Genomic DNA, 17,601 nt, shown 5'->3' with positions numbered 1-17,601 from the left:
AACAGACTCACTTCTGGCATGTAACATGGATATATTCTTGTTAAACATCCCAATGTATCAATCTGAAACTTAATACCTGAAACCAGGAAGTGTCAGTCAATTGGTATTTAATAAAATAGTGGTTGTTCTGAATGGTAAAATGGATTGTATTAGAACGCCAAAGATCTGTTTTGTATTGCTAATGAAAGGTTACTCTTAATAAGATAACGTCTAGAAAATATAATTTGCATAGAAGGGCCTTATTATGGATTCTCCCTTTCACAAGTAGCATCAAATCAATCATTCGAGTTCTAGAATATAAGGAGATCCACTAAGCGATATTACTGCTGTCATTCCAAAATAAAAATCCTTATGAATTGTTTAACCCATATGAAGTTTAGCTCAATGAAATTATATATTAACCATTTTAATATTTTATTAAAAAAAATTTTTATGTTTATTTATTTTTGAAAGAGAGACAGAGACAGAGCATGAGCAGGGAGGGGCAGAGAGAAAGGGAGACACAGAATCTGAAGCAGGCTTCAGGCTCTGAGCTGTTAGCACAGACCCCAAAGCAGGGCTCGAACTCACAAACCATGAGATCATGACCTGAGCCAAAGTCTGATGCTCAACCAACTGAGCCACCCAAGTGGCCCTTAATATTTTAAACCTAAATGTCCAACCATAATGGCCAACTTATGTTAATAATGATAACATCATTAGCTGAACTGTTGGGCAGACTTTTATAATTCAGTTATGAAGACTATTTAACAAAGAAAAATATTTGTATGCTAAATAAAAAAACACAGATACAAATTACATATTATCTGTGACTACAGCTAGGTGGATTTTTAAGAAAAAAAAACCTGGAAGAAAAGGCTAACACAAAAGGCTAACACATTCAGATGATAGAATTATAGATTCTATCCACAGATTTTCTTTGTCTAGATTTTAGTTTTTAAAAATAATGATGCCCTTTTTAATAGAAAATATATAAAACAAACTATGTTATTTTACTAGCAAGCTAATAGTCACTAATGGGTGGTACTAGCCTAAAATAAACTTCTCAGAAGAAATTAAAACATTGTATCTAATTGTTCTGGGAAAGATTTAGGTAATATTCCAAACTCCATGCTTAGGCATTTTTTTTAAAACTTCCACACCAGAGAATGGAAAGACAAATTAGAAAAGGGACAAAATGAATCAGAATACTTCAAGGAACTATGTCATCAAATCTTTAAGAGCTTTTATAACTAAATCAAAAAGTAACAGAAATTGGACAAGATCACAAGAAACCATTTGCACAAACAAGAAATGTGACTCCAAAGCCCTGGAGAAGCAGTGGAAATTGAAATTCTCCTGGGAAGATAACACCTCAGACTCCTCCAGCAATCCTTTAGAAAATGCTCAAAAAGTCCTTTCATGAAAAAGAACATCTCTCTTTACAAAAGTCCGGCACATTGCGGTTGCAAAGGGCTATACACTCTCACATACCCTCATTCAAATCCAAACTCAAGTTCTTCTATAAAATGTACCTAATATCACCTACAGTACTAGATCATGATCAGAATTAAATATTAGAGATTAAGCCCCTGAAATAATAGACAAGTAATATTATTTCCTTAGTTCTATCTTCCTTCTTCCCTTAGTTGGTATTTCTCAAAGTGTAGAATACTACCAATGCATCAGAATCACTGGATGCTTGTAACAAAGGTTGATTCGACAATTCCCTATACTTTTATCAAATATTTCAGGTGATTCTCAGACACTCTAAAGCTTCAAGACCATTAAAATTAAGCAATTTTAATATGTTTTAACTACTTGTTGGTGCTCCTTAGACTCAGAAAATAATTAAAAAATCTTTTCCAATGTATTTTATAAATTTGAAGGTGGCCCTCAAGTCTAAGAAAGGAAGTTGGTTTTTGTTTTGTTTTGTTTTGTTTTGTTTTGAGAGAGAGTGTGTAAGTGATCAAGGGGCAGAGAGAGAGAATCCCATATGGGGTAAGTGGGACTCACCCAAAGCAGGCCTCGAGGTTACCTGATGCGGGGCACGAACTCATGAACCATGTGATCATGATCTGAGCCAAGTCGGATGCTTCATGACTGAGCCACCCAGTTGCCCCACTCTTTATGTTAAAACTCCAATTTCCTTGAGGTGCCTGGGTGGCTCAGTTGGTTGACCATCTGACTTTGGCTCAGGTCATGATTTTATAATTCATGAGTTCAAGTCTGACACTGGGCTCTGTGCTGACAGCTCAGGGCCTGGAGCCTGCTTGGATTCTGTGTCTCCCTCTCTCTCTGCCCCTCCCTCCCCGCAAAAATAAATAAACATTAAAAAAATTTTTTAACTCCAAATTTCTTGACCCATTCTAAGAGTGTATTTTTTCATGCTTTACACATTGGTCTTCATCTCTAAAGCCTCTCCAGTCTCTTTATATATCCATTTAGGGATAACTAAAACTAGACTGTCATCCATTCTGGCTCAAAAAGAAAAGAGTGCTTACTAAATGGTCTCACATTAACTTAAAGTCGTTTAAAATTAATAAGGTAAAGACAGTTAAGTAAAATTGATAATGCTGTTATTTTAAGATAACCAGTAGGAATAGCAGTTTTTTACTTCCAAGCATGAAAGAATGTGTGTACCTTATGTCCCAATCAAGAAGTACTTGTTACAGGGGTGCCTGGGTGGCTCAGTTGGTTAAGTGTCCAACTTCGGCTCAGGTCATGATCTCACAGTTTGTGGGTTCGATACCCAAGTTGGGCTCTGTGCTGACTGCCAGCTCAGAGCCTGGAGCCTATTTCAGATTCTGTATCTCTCTCTCTCTCTCTTTCTCTCTCTCTCTGATCCTCCCCTGCTCATGCTGTCTCTGTCTCTGTCTCTCTCTCTCTCAGAAATAAATAAAATATTTGAAAAATTTAAAAAATAAATAAATAAATACTTGTTACAGATCTCACTATCTAATTTCTAATTAGATTTTCATTTCTAACGTTGGTAAGCAATTCAAACTAACAACCAAAAAATAAACACTTGAAACTGATGGAAGTAACTTGTACAACTTTATAATAAACAACAGGGTTCTGTACATAAGTCAATTCTTAAAACCCTCAAACTTCAGAACACAAAAATAAATTTCCATTTATAGATTTCCCCCTTCCAGTTCCAAAAGTGATTATTTTAAAGTATTCATCGTGTAAGATTTAGCTGAATCAAGTAATAACAACTGGCCAACACACATCAACACAACACACAGATTTCATATACACCGCTTCGTATTTCCCTTTTGCTGCTTTTCTAGATAAAAGCAGGACACTGTAAATGTTCTCACTAGAAAATTCTAACCAAAGATACTTGCCTTTCAAGTAATTCAAAAAGGTGAATAAAGAGGAACTCCTGAGACCCAGCAGGCTTCTGTGTGTCACAGGAGCCCCTAACCATAAGCGTCATGAGTTTATCACGCTGAAGATGGACCAACTGAGCTACTCACACAGATAAGCACAATCTCCTTTACCACAAAAGCTACAAACACTCCACTTCCAACCATTTAGGTCAGAACATTTTTCAATTTTTAACATAGTAATTCCTCCCCTCAGGAGAGGCTAATTCAAACACACTCATTAGTATCTTTGGTTACAAGGGCAATACGGTGCGTAGATGTTGCTAATAATGGTTCTCCCATGGCTATGTAAAGATTGGAAAAAATCCTGTAGGTAGATACAAATGCAACCTGCATTTTCTAAGCTCCTTACAAGTCATTATATAAAGTCCAGCTCTTTTTGAAATTTTGTACATTTCAATAGCAGCTATCTCTCCATGGAGCCACCCATAAACTGTCTCCAATGCAGAAAATGTGATTCCTTCAGTTCCTTCCAGGGCAGGCTAGGTCTCCAGGGGGCACACAAAGGACAAGAACATGTCCAGTTGGTTCTTCACAATAACTTCATCCGGATGTAGTTTGTGGGGTAAATAATGAGCCAGGGTCATCTCCCAGGCATCAACGAGATATACTCCAACCCCTGAGAACATCTTCCGGAGGATGGTGTCCAGCTGGAAGTTGTACCAGTCACTATTGAAAAGGCTCACTTCAGGCCCCAGCTCTTGGGCATTGGCTGTCCGGATGACTATCACAGTCTTAGGGCTTCGATCCAGGAGCTGGACCACTGCTCGGCGGATGTTCCTGAGCCGTCGGATATACACTTCCAAAGGGAAGGTGCTGAAGTGGGACCATATAGCTATGGCAACAACTGTGTTCTTCCCTCCCACGATGCCATTCAGCTCATTTGCCACATAATGGAGCTCATTGCTAAAGACGGTCGTAAAACGGATGGGCGGGCCATGGCAGCGGTATTTGAGCAGGATGTTGTGCTTCTGGTCCACCGCAAGGAAGGGACCCACATTCTTGGGACTACCCAAGTTAAACTCCACTAAATCTGAAATGAGGAAAATTCAAATTTATAAAAATGTTCAAAACAAGCACATATATTATGATCATCTTTTACTTAGTGGCTTAAGAGAACTTTTTTTAAAAAAATCAAAGTACGATAAAAAGGTACAACTGAAAAGGGAATACCTATTTCACTGGCCTCAATGGACCTTCATTCTAACATATTATTTAAACCATCTGTGATAGATTCTATACATATGTCTGTGTACCTCAGAAGCAAAACAACCTGCTTACCTCTAACCATTAGGTCAAGAAATCTTCCTGTTTGCATTGATTGCTGAATATTTAAAAATCAATTTGGTGTTTGTACATTACTGTTCTAACTGATAAATATTATTTATTCCAGGACAAGGGCTAGAAACTTCTACTTTTTAAGTAAAAACATAATAGTAACCAAATACCTTTTGAAATACATGACAGAAAGAAGCAACCCTGTTTCTTTTGAGTTCCAATTTCACCTATGTATGGAAAATCATATTAATGTCTCACAGAATGTCTATCTCTGTCACAAGAATAACAGAGACTATAACACGAGTTAGAGTTCACTTTTCCCTCCCCTTTATCTAAGTTATGTTTCAAAGTCTAGCTCCTCTGAGGTCTTCTGAAGGTCCCAGGAATCAGTCAATATTTCTCTTTTGTTACTTCTAAAAAACCCTGTCTGTACAACTCATCACTTAGCATATGCCCCATAAAGGAAAGAGGGCCTGTCTCATATCCCTGAATGTCCCCTGCAAGTGCCTTACAAAGAACAGACTAAGTAACTTCTGGCAACCCAAGTCAATTAACACTTCCTAAGTACCTATTTAGTGCCAGCCACTACAGTGCTGAAAGCCAGCAATGTTCAGATGGAGAAGTCACAGTCCTTGCTTTCAAGAAGTTTACAGTCAATTCTAAAGAAGTAACATCACACCCTAATTGTCCTACATTCTTCTTAAGGGTTAAAGTTTTCACTCTTCTCTCCATGCAGTCCTAGTCTCTTCTTCTAGATTCATTACTACTTAGCATTGGCTCCATTTAAATAGAATAAACTCAAGCTACCACTTTTTTCTTTTGATTAAAATCAAGCACCAGCGTGAGGCTTTATTGAGTGAAAATCTATCTTGCAAAGGATACAGTGGAAAATAATCATGACACTCAATGTGATCACTGCTATGAAAGGAAATATTTAGCTACGTCATTAGAACTTAAACAAACAACTACAGACTCCCAGAGGGCCCTGCCTAGTCAACATCAAAACATGCTTAGCATTATGCCATACAAATTATAGCCTTTTCCTAGTTTTTAATTTATGTTTTATCAACCAAACTCAGCTGTGTCTGTTTCAATAAAAAAAAAAAACAAACAAAAAAAAACAAGCAAAACAAAAACTGGAATTAACTTTCCACTTTTGGGGATTATACCTACTTCTTCCTCTTTCCTTCGAAAAATTAAATCTGAAATGAAGTTGATATAAAGAGAGAGAGAGAGGGGCGCCTGGGTGGCTTAGTCAGTTAAGCGTCGACTTTCACTTAGGTCATGATCTCACGGTTCGTGGGTTCGAGCCCCACGTCGGGCTCTTTGCTGACTGCCAGCTCAGAGCCTGGAGCCTGATTCGGTCTGTGACTCCCTCTGTCTCTGACCCTCCCCTGCTCACACTGTCTCTCTCTCTCCTAGAAATAAATAAAAATATAAAAAATAAAAAATAAATAAAATAAAATAAAAAGAGAGAGAGAGAGAAACACTACCAATAACTTACAACAAACTATGGGAATTTGCTTTATGGAAAGTCCTGTCCATTTACAACCCTCAAAAACAGTTCCCATGGAATTATTTATCAGCTCTCTAAATTGTAAGCAGGGTGTTTAGTACTGTTACTTGAGGTTCATTCCTTCTCACTCCATCCACACACCTTCCACATAGAGGAAAAGGCCTGTTTGAATAAGGGAGGGCCCTCCAATGAGTGGGACTTTATTCCCTGGGAGTCCAGCAGTGACACCAGGAAGCTAAGAATGCTGGGACTTACCAAGATTCCCTCAGTAGGAGCCAGCTCATCTCAGAATCATATCAATGGAATGCCCAACGGATGACACTGGGAAGGCTGTACTGTATGGATGCATTAAAATGGACCACAGTCTGGCTGCTTCCTTCCAGTTAAATCTATTATAAACTTGGAGTCTGACCAAACAGAACTAGGAGAGAAACAACTGAAAATGTCCACCTCTGTTTTATAGCCCAGAATATCAAAAGTAAAAGACAGCTGTGAGATGATTCTATCTAGCTGCTCCACTGCACACATGAAGAAGCCCTGGGGAGTAAATAACATGTCCAAGGTCACACAGCTCATCAGTGGTGTGAACTTCAATTCCAGTGTTTCCATCAATACATCACAACCCAACCATGGATCATAAACCATTACACATCTCTCCAGGGTCAAGACAACTGTTTAGTCCTACAGAGAAATAATTACTTCCTCACCTGATGCCCTTCCTCTGGCACTGGTGTGAAGAAAGCTGATTTTGTGCATGTGGAAAAGCATGATGAAACAAAATGCAAAGTACCAACCTGGAACAAACGTAGTAAGGTATTCAAACCATTGCCTGATCGTTGAGTCACCAAACAAATACACCACTTTTCTTTGTAAGCATTCTGTAATGTTGTCAGGGTCATTAAACTGGCGCATCTTAAACTTTCTGGGCCTCCACTGATCTTTATAATAAAACCCAGAAGGAAAAGTTCCTGAGCCGTGAGATAGTTCTAGATTGTTGGTTTCTGAAAAGAAAAAGGAAAAAAATAAGATATTCTGAAAGTCTTCTCCAACTAACTATATATGGAAAATATTCCAAGAAACAAAATTATGCCCCCATATCTGTTAGCCTGCTGGTATATGGGTAACATTTCCTGCCATCACATCTCAAAGAAATCCCAGACTTTCCCCTTGCTACAAAAGGTTCTCCTTTGCACAAAAATAGGAAGATCTGAAATTTGTGTGAGAGTATAGATGGACAGAGGGGGAGAAGGGGACTTTGGGCATTCCCTCTGATAATGTACCTTTTTATCAAGGCTAAAAATAAAGGCAAGCAAATACCATGAAAATGTGTAGATATTAAGCATTGTCGAACATTACCCCAGAATAAGTTTCTCATCCAAAGGCCTATGAGGCAAGTAACACCTTAAATTCATATTTTACATATGCCTAGTAATAATAGTCCACTGTTTCTCAACCTAATAAAAGGAAAGTTTTAACCCATGGGTCCGGCAATCAAATATTAATTCACAAATCCACCACTTAATACAGCGAAGAAACCAAATACACACACTCTAAAGAACTATTCCCTACAATACGAAAGGATTGGAAAGTCTTTATGCACAATGAGCAGTATTTAAAATGCAGCAGCCAGTGAGTACTCATGGTTGTAGCCCAGCTGCACATGTCAGGATTGCCGGGACACCCTTCAGAGGGAAAGTCAACACCCTTCTTCCCTAACACCCCCCTTGTAAAATGCTGTTGTAAGAACAACACACTTTAATGCTTCAAAATAAACAGACAGGAATGGCTAAAATTTCTTATGAGTTTACTTTGCAATTAAATATATTATCTCATATGATGCTCACAATAACCCTTTTAAAGTAAGTCCTAATGTTACTCCTACCTTTTAGAACAGCAACTGGACCTAGATCCAGAGCTAGCAAGCAGCAAAGCCAAGACCTGATCTAAGCAGGTGAGCCCCAAAGCCCATGTTCTAACCACTATGCTATCCGTGGGCTATCCCACGTCTCAAAAGTAGAGGTATGTAGATGCCAGCCATTTTCTTTTTAGCTTTTATCCTGAAGGCATACACTTACTCTTTTCTAACACCTATTCAAATCTACAATCTTCAAAAACCACCAATTATTTTATATCACTTCCTTACACACCCCTAAGCTTAAACCTTGACCATAATCCAGTAATTCTACAGTCTCACCTGTTAAACCACAATTCAAAATCCAAATGTTTATACGACTCAGAAGTCTAAATTTGAGTCCCAGATTTGTGACTATTTTCAGCTTATTATCTTGATATTATAAGATAATACTCAAAATTATTTTGGTTCTATTCCCTTCAAAGAAGATGCCCTACAGACAGATAGTGCATTTTTAACCTTTTAATTCAAGCATCTGCTAATTCTTTGAAAGTTCAGGGCTTAAGCTGAAAAGTAAACAGCATTTTAAAAAGCTTTACTTGGAAAATGTCACTGTCAAAGAAAAAAAGGAGAGGGGGTGGGGTAAATATTTATTTGGCTCATTCAAAAACAATTTCTCCACATGTTACCAAAGTGTGACTCTATGTTACCATACCTTGCCCAAAGCTTCCTCATTATATCAACATGTCAAGGTTAACAGAGACAGGGAGCTCCAGACCAGACACCTGGGACCCAAAGAAAACATCTACTAGAAGGGGAATTAAAAGTGATTTTAAGTTACACTTTTTGCCATGGTTCATTCATGAGACTTGACTACTCTGTACCAAATACCTGTTATAAAGGAAAGTGTATATCACACAGGAAACAATTACCATTTCCATTCAAATGTTAATTATATTTACTACTAGAGTTAAGTCAAGCAAAGCAAATCAATTACTGAACTGACATTAATTCTTCACACATGCAGCACTAGATAACAGAGCGAATCTTTAAAGTGTAATGCATGTACCTACATTGCCCTCTTCTGGTCAGCTGAGGCAAAAACATTTCTTATTTTAATAAGACTTTAAGCAGTCTGAAGTTATTTTAAAAGTCTGCATTTCTTGGGGCGCCTGGGTGGCTTAGTCGGTTAAGCGTCCGACTTCTGCTTGGGTCATGATCTCACGGTTCGTGGGTTTGAGCCCCGTGTCAGGCTCTGTGCTGACTGCCAGCTCAGAGCCTGGAGCCTGTTTCAGAGTCTGTGACTCCCTCTCTCTCTGACCCTCCCCTGCTCACGCTGTCTCTCTCTCTCTCTCTCTCTCTCCCCTAGAAATAAATAAAAAACATTAAAAAAAAAGTTTTAAAAAAAAGTCTGCATTTCTTGGAAATTGGAATGCATTTTCACATAAGATATGAAAGTCTCTTAAATCTATAATATAACCCCTAATGAACTATACATGTGGAATAAAAATAACTTTTTAAAAATTTATTTGTGAGAGAGAGAGAAAGCACAAGCAGGAGAGGGGCAGAGAGAGAGAGGGAGAGAGAGAATCCCAAACAGGCTCCCCGTTGTCAGCACAGAGCCTGATGCGGGCCTCCAACTCACAAACCAGCACCAGATCATGACCTGAGCCTAAGTCAAGTTGGACACTTAATCGAAATAGTTTTAAAACAAAAATGAGTTATTACTTAGACTTTACAGTTTTCTTTTTTTTTTTTTTTAATGTTTTATTTATTTCTAGGAGAGAGAGAGACAGCGTGAACAGGGAAGGGTCAGAGAGAGAGGGAGTCACAGACTGAAACAGGCCCCAGGCTCTGAGCTGGCAGTCAGCACAGAGCCCGACGCGGGGCTCGAACCCACGAACTGTGAGATCATGACCTAAGCGAAAGTCGGATGCTTAACCGACTAAGCCACCCAGGCGCCCCAGACTTTACAGTTTTCTTAAATACTGATGGAGAAGGAAGTAGTTTTTGTGTAGTTTTGTGTAGGTGGTTATCAGAGGGAGATAAGATTTTTAGGCAGAATCAGAAGGGATAGTTTCAATTACCTGCAAGTTAAGGTCCCTGCTTCTCTAAAATGTCTTGGCTTTTCTTTAAAACCCATAGCTATTATTTTGCTCCAAAGGGTGTCATCCCATGCTGTTCATTAGCCAAAACGACAGCTATTTGGACCACAGATGAGATAAATGAGAGAGAAGGGCAGAGAAAAAAATTTTTCCTCAACTATCTAGAAAGAGCTGGATGAGAAGAAGACAGTGTGAGTTAAGGGTGGGAGGTATATGTGAGCGCATGTCAGTGCACATACGCAGTCCCTTAACTTTATAGCATAGAATTATCAGTAGAATTAAGAAAAGTAAAAGGCAGGCCAACAGGAGCATATAGTTCATGAGAGGAAAAACAAGACAAGACAGAGAGTCAAACAATCCCTCGCATCAGGGAACACTAAGAGCATCTGCATGCTTGGGTGCCATCTCAGGGAGATGAGAAATGAGGACAGTGTGTGTCGAGCTGCTCAGGCACACCTTGTCAAGCACTGGGGCTATGAGAAGTCCTGGCTACACAGTAGTTATTGTAGCTTGAGTTTACCCTTGCGTCCCCCCTGGAAAACCTTTGGAATTTAATTATTTTCTTTATACTTTAGTCCCCTAAGACCTAAGCATTTTTCAGAGGAAAGCTAAATAAGTACAGGTAGAAATACTTATAGATTCAAAGAATGCTGAAAGGGACCTCAGATAATGACTAGTACAAATGTCTTTTAAAGGTGAAGACCGTATGTCACAGAGAGACTTTACGAAGTTTCCCAGAAAGCGGTAGAGCTAGCTAGTGGTAAACATGGTCCTGTTTACAAAGGTATACATTTCACTACTGATATAGTGGTGGGAGTGGGCTTCCTACCCCCAAATGATGCCAGTCAGTTGGATTTCACATAGCATATGAGCACTTTGATTTTCTAAGTTAACCAAACAAAATGTATTCTGTACCAAGTATTTTTTCCAACAGCTGGAAAGTGGTTGTCTTTATAAATAACTTTGACCAGCAGTGCCTGGGTGGCTCAGTTGGTTAAGCCTGACTCTTGGTTTTGGCTCAGATCATGATCTGATGGTTCCGTGAGTTCGAGCCCTGCTCAGGCTTTGCACTGACAGTAAGGAGCCTGCTTGGGATTCTCTCTCCCCCAACCCACCCTCAGAATAAATAAATAAACCTTTAAAAAATATATTTGTCCACTTTATTGTGATAGCACCTCTACCTTTCCATTTTCTAAACAACATCAGAGTGAGGTCTCATCTACCAACTCATTAGTATAGTTTTCATCGGACAACATAAAACACTATTTTATCATTCATTCCATCATTTGGATGCATTTAAACTAGAGAGTTGATAAACTCTACTACTGCAAACAAACCCAGACATCAGGACATCCTCCCCCACGCCTCCCAGGCATATTAAGCAGAAAAAGAGCTAGACTCCAGTCAGAGGTTCTGGTTTATGTCTGACTCCAATAGGAGACCCCACACCTCTCCAATAGGAGACCCTAGAAATCACTTAAAACTCTTATCTTAGTCATCTGCTGTATTCTCAGAGTCCAGTCTAGCATCAGACACAGAGCAGATGTTAAAATGATGCCTGAATGAATCTCTGGACCTTGCTTTCATTACCTATAAAACGGGTAAACTACTAGTTATTTTGAAGGGCTGTTGTGAAAGTTCAATACTGTAGTAGTATTAATAGTTTTTAATAGTGAAGGGCAACACTGGAATGCTGCAAATAGTCTATATGTTCTAAGCATTCTATGTCTTCATGTGGGTAGTCGTTATTTTATTAGTTTTCTATTGTTGCATGACAAATCACCACAAACTTAGTGACTTAAAAACAAGAGATATTATCACATAGCTCTGCTGAGAATCCAGAGCGTGACAGAGCTGGGTTCTCTGCTGAGGGTCTCACAGGTTGAAATTAGGTTGACGACAGGATTGTGCTCCTTTCTGTAAACGAGAGAAATCTGCTTCCAACCTCATTCAAATTACTGGCCACATTCAGTTCCTCGTGGTGATACTACTGAGTTTCTTATTTCTTTGTGGTTGTCAGTGAGGGAATGCCCTTCAGCTCCCAGAACCTGTCTACATTTCTTGCCACATGGCCTTCTCCATCTCTAGAGCCAGCAACAAAGAATTCCCCTAATATGGAAGCCTTCTCACACTTTTTATCTCTTCAAGAAGAACCTGGTCCCTGCTGAGGGCTTATCCAATGAGGTCAGATCTAACCAGGATAGGATCTCTTTTTTTAAAGTCATGAGACTGACATCCTATCACATTTACAAGTCTTTCCTACACTCATGAGAAAAAGAATTATATAAAGGCAGGGATCAGTGGGAGTCATCTTAGAAGTCTGCCTACCACAGCTACAAAGACAGATAAAAATGTAAAATTCCATTGTACTATATATTTATAATCCATGTGCTCTTTTGTATGTAAGATACACCTCAAAAGATGAAGAAAAAGGGTGCCTGGGTGGCTCAGTCAGTTGCAAGTCCTACTCTTGATTTCAGTTTGGGTCACAGTCCCAGGGACATGGGCTTGAGTCCCATTGGGTCCTGCAATGGGCTCTGTGCTGAGTGTGGAGCCTGCTTGGGATTCTCATTCCCTCTCTTCTCTCTCTCCCCCCCCCCCCCCCCCCCCCCGGCCCTCTCTCTCACTGACTCTCTTCTCTCTAAAATATAATTAATTAATTAATTTTTAATTTTTAAAAAGATAAAGAAAATAGCAAAGGGCTACAAAGATGTTAATGTTTATTCTGTTGCTATTAAATCTAGTTTTACCCCAAACTCTAAGTAAGCTTCCCCCCAAAATATGAACTCTGGTTTAGTTATTGATGAGGTTAGAAGCCATCACGGCTTCTTTCAGGCTATGAAGATCTAGGGACCACAGTACAGGTGCTACTGAAAATTCAGCAGCAATTCTTACACTGGGAAAGGCTGTCAGAAACCAGATGCTTATCCCTGATGAGGTAGTTTCATCTAATTAAAAGCTATGTTTCTTTGCTTTTGACTGGAATACCCATGCATGGGGGTAGACAGGTAATCTCAAACAATTCAACAGACTGAAAATGCATCTTAGAATAATTTTAACTTGCAGGAAGATCAATTAATTAATACTTTTTAAAAATGTTGATAGGGAAATAAAACCATTCCAAACACAGGATTTGTAAGTAAAATAATAAAAGTAGAAAGACTATGAACCCTTCCAAGTCCAGGGCAAATAATACACAAGATGGGCATGAAATATCTTGTGGTGTCAGAGAGTAAGGAAGTACTTAAGGAAAAAAAATATATATAAATATGTACACACACACACACACATATATATGGTAGTACATCAAAGGGGCATAGGAGCCAAACTGAAAAAAATCCCCAATTGCCAAAACTGGAGCAATTAGAGCAACAAAATAAATAACAACTGAATTGGGTAATAATCCAAAGAATGAGATAAATAATCATGAGTCATGAGTCTGGAAGTACATAATTAAATAATGGGAAAGAAAGGACAACTCTTCCTTATAGAAAAATTCCAATTAATAAGTGTCTTAGAAATGAGAGATTAGAAAGTCACCATTAAATACCACCCAAATAATTCCTGCTGTCAAGACCTATTACTGAATGCTAAAATTAGTGGGTGGAAGTATAAGCAGAAATAGGAAGTTTACATCCTGATGTAATACAGAGATATCCAGGATGACTTTGCAATAGTTTCCTGTGGCTACTATAACAAATTACCACATATTCAGTGGCTTAAAACAACACAAACATGTTCTCTTACAGTTTTGGAGGCCAGAAGCCAAAATCAGTGTCACTGGGCCAAAACCAAGGTATCAGTAAGGCCATGCCCTCCCTGAAGAGCAAGGGAAGAATCTGTTCCCTTTCCTCTGCTACAGCTATATTCTTTGGCTCATGGTCTCTTTCTCCATTTGGTAAGCCAGCAGCATGGCATCTTCAAATTTCTCTATGCTTCTGCTGTCACACTGCCTTATGCTTCTGTATGAAATGTTCCACCTCCTCCTTTGTAAAAGGACACTTGTGATTGCATTTAGAGCCCACTCAGATTATCCAGATAATCTCTCCCCATCTCTATACCCTTAGCTTAATCATGCAAGCAAAATTTCCTTTGCCATCCAACATAGTAATGTTCACAAATTTGAGGGATTAAAATCTGGTTATCTTTGGGGGCCATTATTCAGTCTACCACAGTCTCAAAGTATCTCCCCACAATACAGAGAAGAGAACCCTGGCAGACACCACTTTAACCAAGTGATCAAATTTAACATCATTAACATACATATTGACATCATGTTCTCCCTTAAAAGGACACAAGAGCATTTCTGTGCCATTCTTCCAAAAATGCATACTCTCCTTCCAATCATTATAAAACATTAAAAAATCCAAATTTAGGAACATTCTAAAAACTATCTGACCAAAGCTCTTCAAAGTGTAAAGGTCAAGAAAATGTCACAGAGGGAAGACTAAAGAAACATGGTGACTAAATGCAATCTGGGATTCAGCATGGGATTATGAAACAGAAAAAGGACGTTAGTGGAAAAACTCATGAAATCCAAATAAACTCTACAGCGTAGTTTAATGATACTGTACTGATGTTAAAATGTTAAGTTTTGAAAGTATTCTGTGGTTACATAAGATGTTGGCATAAGGGGAAGCTGTGTGTAGGCTATACAGGAACTTTATACTATTTCTGTAACATATTTAAGTCTAAAATATTCTGAAAACAAATATATATATATATATATATATATATATATATTAAAAAAAGAGAAAGAAAGGAATGAAAAGAGGAAGATAGGGAGGGACGGGGAGGGATGTGAGCCCTTGGTTTAGGGTCTTTGAGTGCACCCTGCTAGTTACAGGAGTGAACTTCAGTGAAGTTCTCCTAAGTGGGGTGTCTTTGATGTTAGGTAAAGCCATTGCCCTTCTCTTCTCTTTCCAGTAATGTGCCTGCTCTGAGGAGGTCTTCTCAAAGCCAAGCTCTTCTCCTATTGATTCATAGTTCCTTTCTTCCTCTAAAACACCACCAAAATTCTCACTAGTTACAAAATCTGTCTTCTTTCTAAACAGAACAATACATCACAAACCCACAACCACTTCTTGGCTGAACATCGAGACCTGTCAGGTGCAGGTAAATCATCCAAGGCTCCACCCACTGACCATCTCACGAGACACCCAGAGACAAGGCAGCCAAGCAAGGAGGCTGGGGCTCAGGCAGAGAAGGACAGAGTATGAGGAGCATAGGATTAGGAGGAATAGACATGGAAGCCGAGTCCCAAGTCAATAAAGGCAAATAAGAGTATTTCTGTTAATGATGTTTCATATATGAATCCTTTCAAATTAGTAATTCACTGGCTTTTAGTAAATCAAATATAGTTTTTCATTAGGAAAAGACTGGGATTTCTTGTGGCACATGACAGTGGAGACGAGAGATACAGACTGGCAGTATCCTGGCTGTATCTGGGCCACAGACAAATTTTATTTAGCCCACACAATATTTTAAATGTGTGCAATTGGATGCCAATGTTTTTTTTTTCTTAAATTGTTTATTGTCAAGTTGGTTTCCATGTAACACCCAATGCTCATCCCAACAAGTGCCCTCCTCCATGCCCATCAACCCCCTTTCCCCCTCCCCCTCCCCCATCAGCCCTCAGTTTGTTCTCAGCATTCAGAGTCTCTCATGGTTTGCCTCCCTCCCTCTCCCCCACTATTTTTCCCCTTCTTCTCCCGCATGGTCCTCCGTTAGCTTCCTCCTAATCCACCTATATGTGCAAACACATGGTATCTGTCTTTCTCTGCCTGACTTATTTCGCTCAGCATAACACCCTCTAGTTCTATCTATATTGCTACAAATGGCCAGATTTCATTCTTTCTCATCACCATGTAGTATTCCATTGTATAAATATGTCACATCTTCTTGATCCATTCATCCATTGATGGACACTTAGGCTCTTTCCATGTTTTGGCTATTGTTGAGAGTGCTGCCATGAACTTGGGGTACATGTGCCCCTATGCATCAGCACTCCTATATCCCTTGGGTAAACTCCTAGCAGTGCTATTGCTGGGTCATAGGGGTGTTCTATTGTTAATTTTTTGAGGAACCTCCACACTGTTTTCCAGAGGGGCTGCACCAGTTTACATTCCCACCAGCAGTGTAGGAGGGTGCCCATTTCTCCACATCCTCACCAGCATCTAGAGTCTTCTGATTTGTTCATTTTAGCCACTCTCACTGGCGTGAGGTGGTATCTCAGCATGGTTTTGATTTGTATTTCCCTGATGATGAGGGATGCTGATGGATGCCAATGTTTTGAAATCTGGAGATATTACATTTAAAGATTAAGACTTCTGATTTTTGTTCATGGAAAAAAGAAACCCTGTAGATCGACCACATTTCTGTACAACAAGGCAGCAGGAGCTGCAGACAGGCTGTCCTTGCTCTTCGGTTCTTCCCCCACCACTCACACAAGGCATGCCTATGACTCATACTCACCCTGGCTAGACTCCTATGTATTATACACTTAGGCCCTATGGCATCTGTGTGGCAATCTGTGCAATATCTATCATATATACTGTCCATATATGCTTTCAACAGCTAAAAGGACCTTGCCATCCGCATAAGTTTCCTTAATAATAGTTATCCTTTCTTTCTAAAAGTCACCATGGCTAACATAGAACATGTACATTTACTCTTCTCAATTTTGATGTTTTACTTTTAACAATACCTATGCCAGTGGATCAAAATCATCTAGAAGGTTTGCTAAAACACAGATTGCTGGGCCCCACTCCCCAGAGTTTCTGATTCAGTAGCCTGAGATAAGACCTGAGAATCTGCAATTCTAGCTGATGCTGTTAATGCAGAGATCACAATTTGAGAAAACGGCAGCTCACTAACGTGATTTTGATTTAAAAAAAAAAATCCTTGCCAATTTTACATGCATTTCTTTAATAACTCTGGAGTAGTGATATCCAACAGAACTTCTGCAATGATGGATAACTACATTCCATATAACATGCTGTCCAACATGGCAGCCACCAGCCACGCACTGCTCTGGAGGATGTGTGGCTTAAGAATTAAATTTTAGGGGCGCCTGCGTGGCTCAGTCAGTTAAGTGTCAGACTTCAGCTCAGGTCATGATTTCACAGTTGTGAGTTCGAGCCTCATGTTGGGCTCTGTGCTGACAGCTCAGAGCCTGGACCCTGCTTGGATTCTGTGTCTCCTTCTCTCTCTGCCCTTCTGCTCATGCTCTATCTCTGTCTCTCGGAAATAAACATTAAAAAATTGTTTAAAAAAAGAATTAAAATTTTAATTTTAGTTAATTGTAATTAATTTACATTTAAATAGCCACGTGTGGCTAGTAGCTACTATAACGGACCATATGGCACTGAAGGCTCTATAGGAGCCAACCATAGAGGGAGGAGGGGGAAGAAGATGGCTTTCACAAGAGTATAAATAGCCAAGCCCAAGACTGTGCACATAAGGTCTGATTTATTT

General features: G+C 39.2%; 1 protein-coding gene across 2 annotated transcripts in view; it reads right to left on the bottom strand.

Moving 5' to 3' along the window:
- Positions 1–3,019: 3,019 nt before the first annotated feature.
- Positions 3,020–17,601, bottom strand: part of NXPE3 (neurexophilin and PC-esterase domain family member 3) — a 45,954-nt gene continuing 31,372 nt past the window's right edge. For both annotated transcript variants that reach the window (XM_039222266.1, XM_039222267.1), the window contains 2 exons: positions 6,963–7,169; positions 3,020–4,407 (listed from right to left, as the gene is read on the bottom strand). In XM_039222266.1, the coding sequence (XP_039078197.1) occupies positions 3,857–4,407; positions 6,963–7,169 (758 nt within the window). In that variant the 3' untranslated portion in view covers positions 3,020–3,856. The remainder of the gene's footprint in view (positions 4,408–6,962; positions 7,170–17,601) is intronic.

The sequence above is a fragment of the Hyaena hyaena genome, unplaced genomic scaffold (genome assembly GCF_003009895.1).
Source record: "Hyaena hyaena isolate Hyena2069 unplaced genomic scaffold, ASM300989v1 scaffold_1095, whole genome shotgun sequence".
Classification (NCBI taxonomy): Eukaryota; Metazoa; Chordata; class Mammalia; order Carnivora; family Hyaenidae; genus Hyaena; species Hyaena hyaena.
This window is presented reverse-complemented; position numbering and strand designations above follow the sequence as displayed.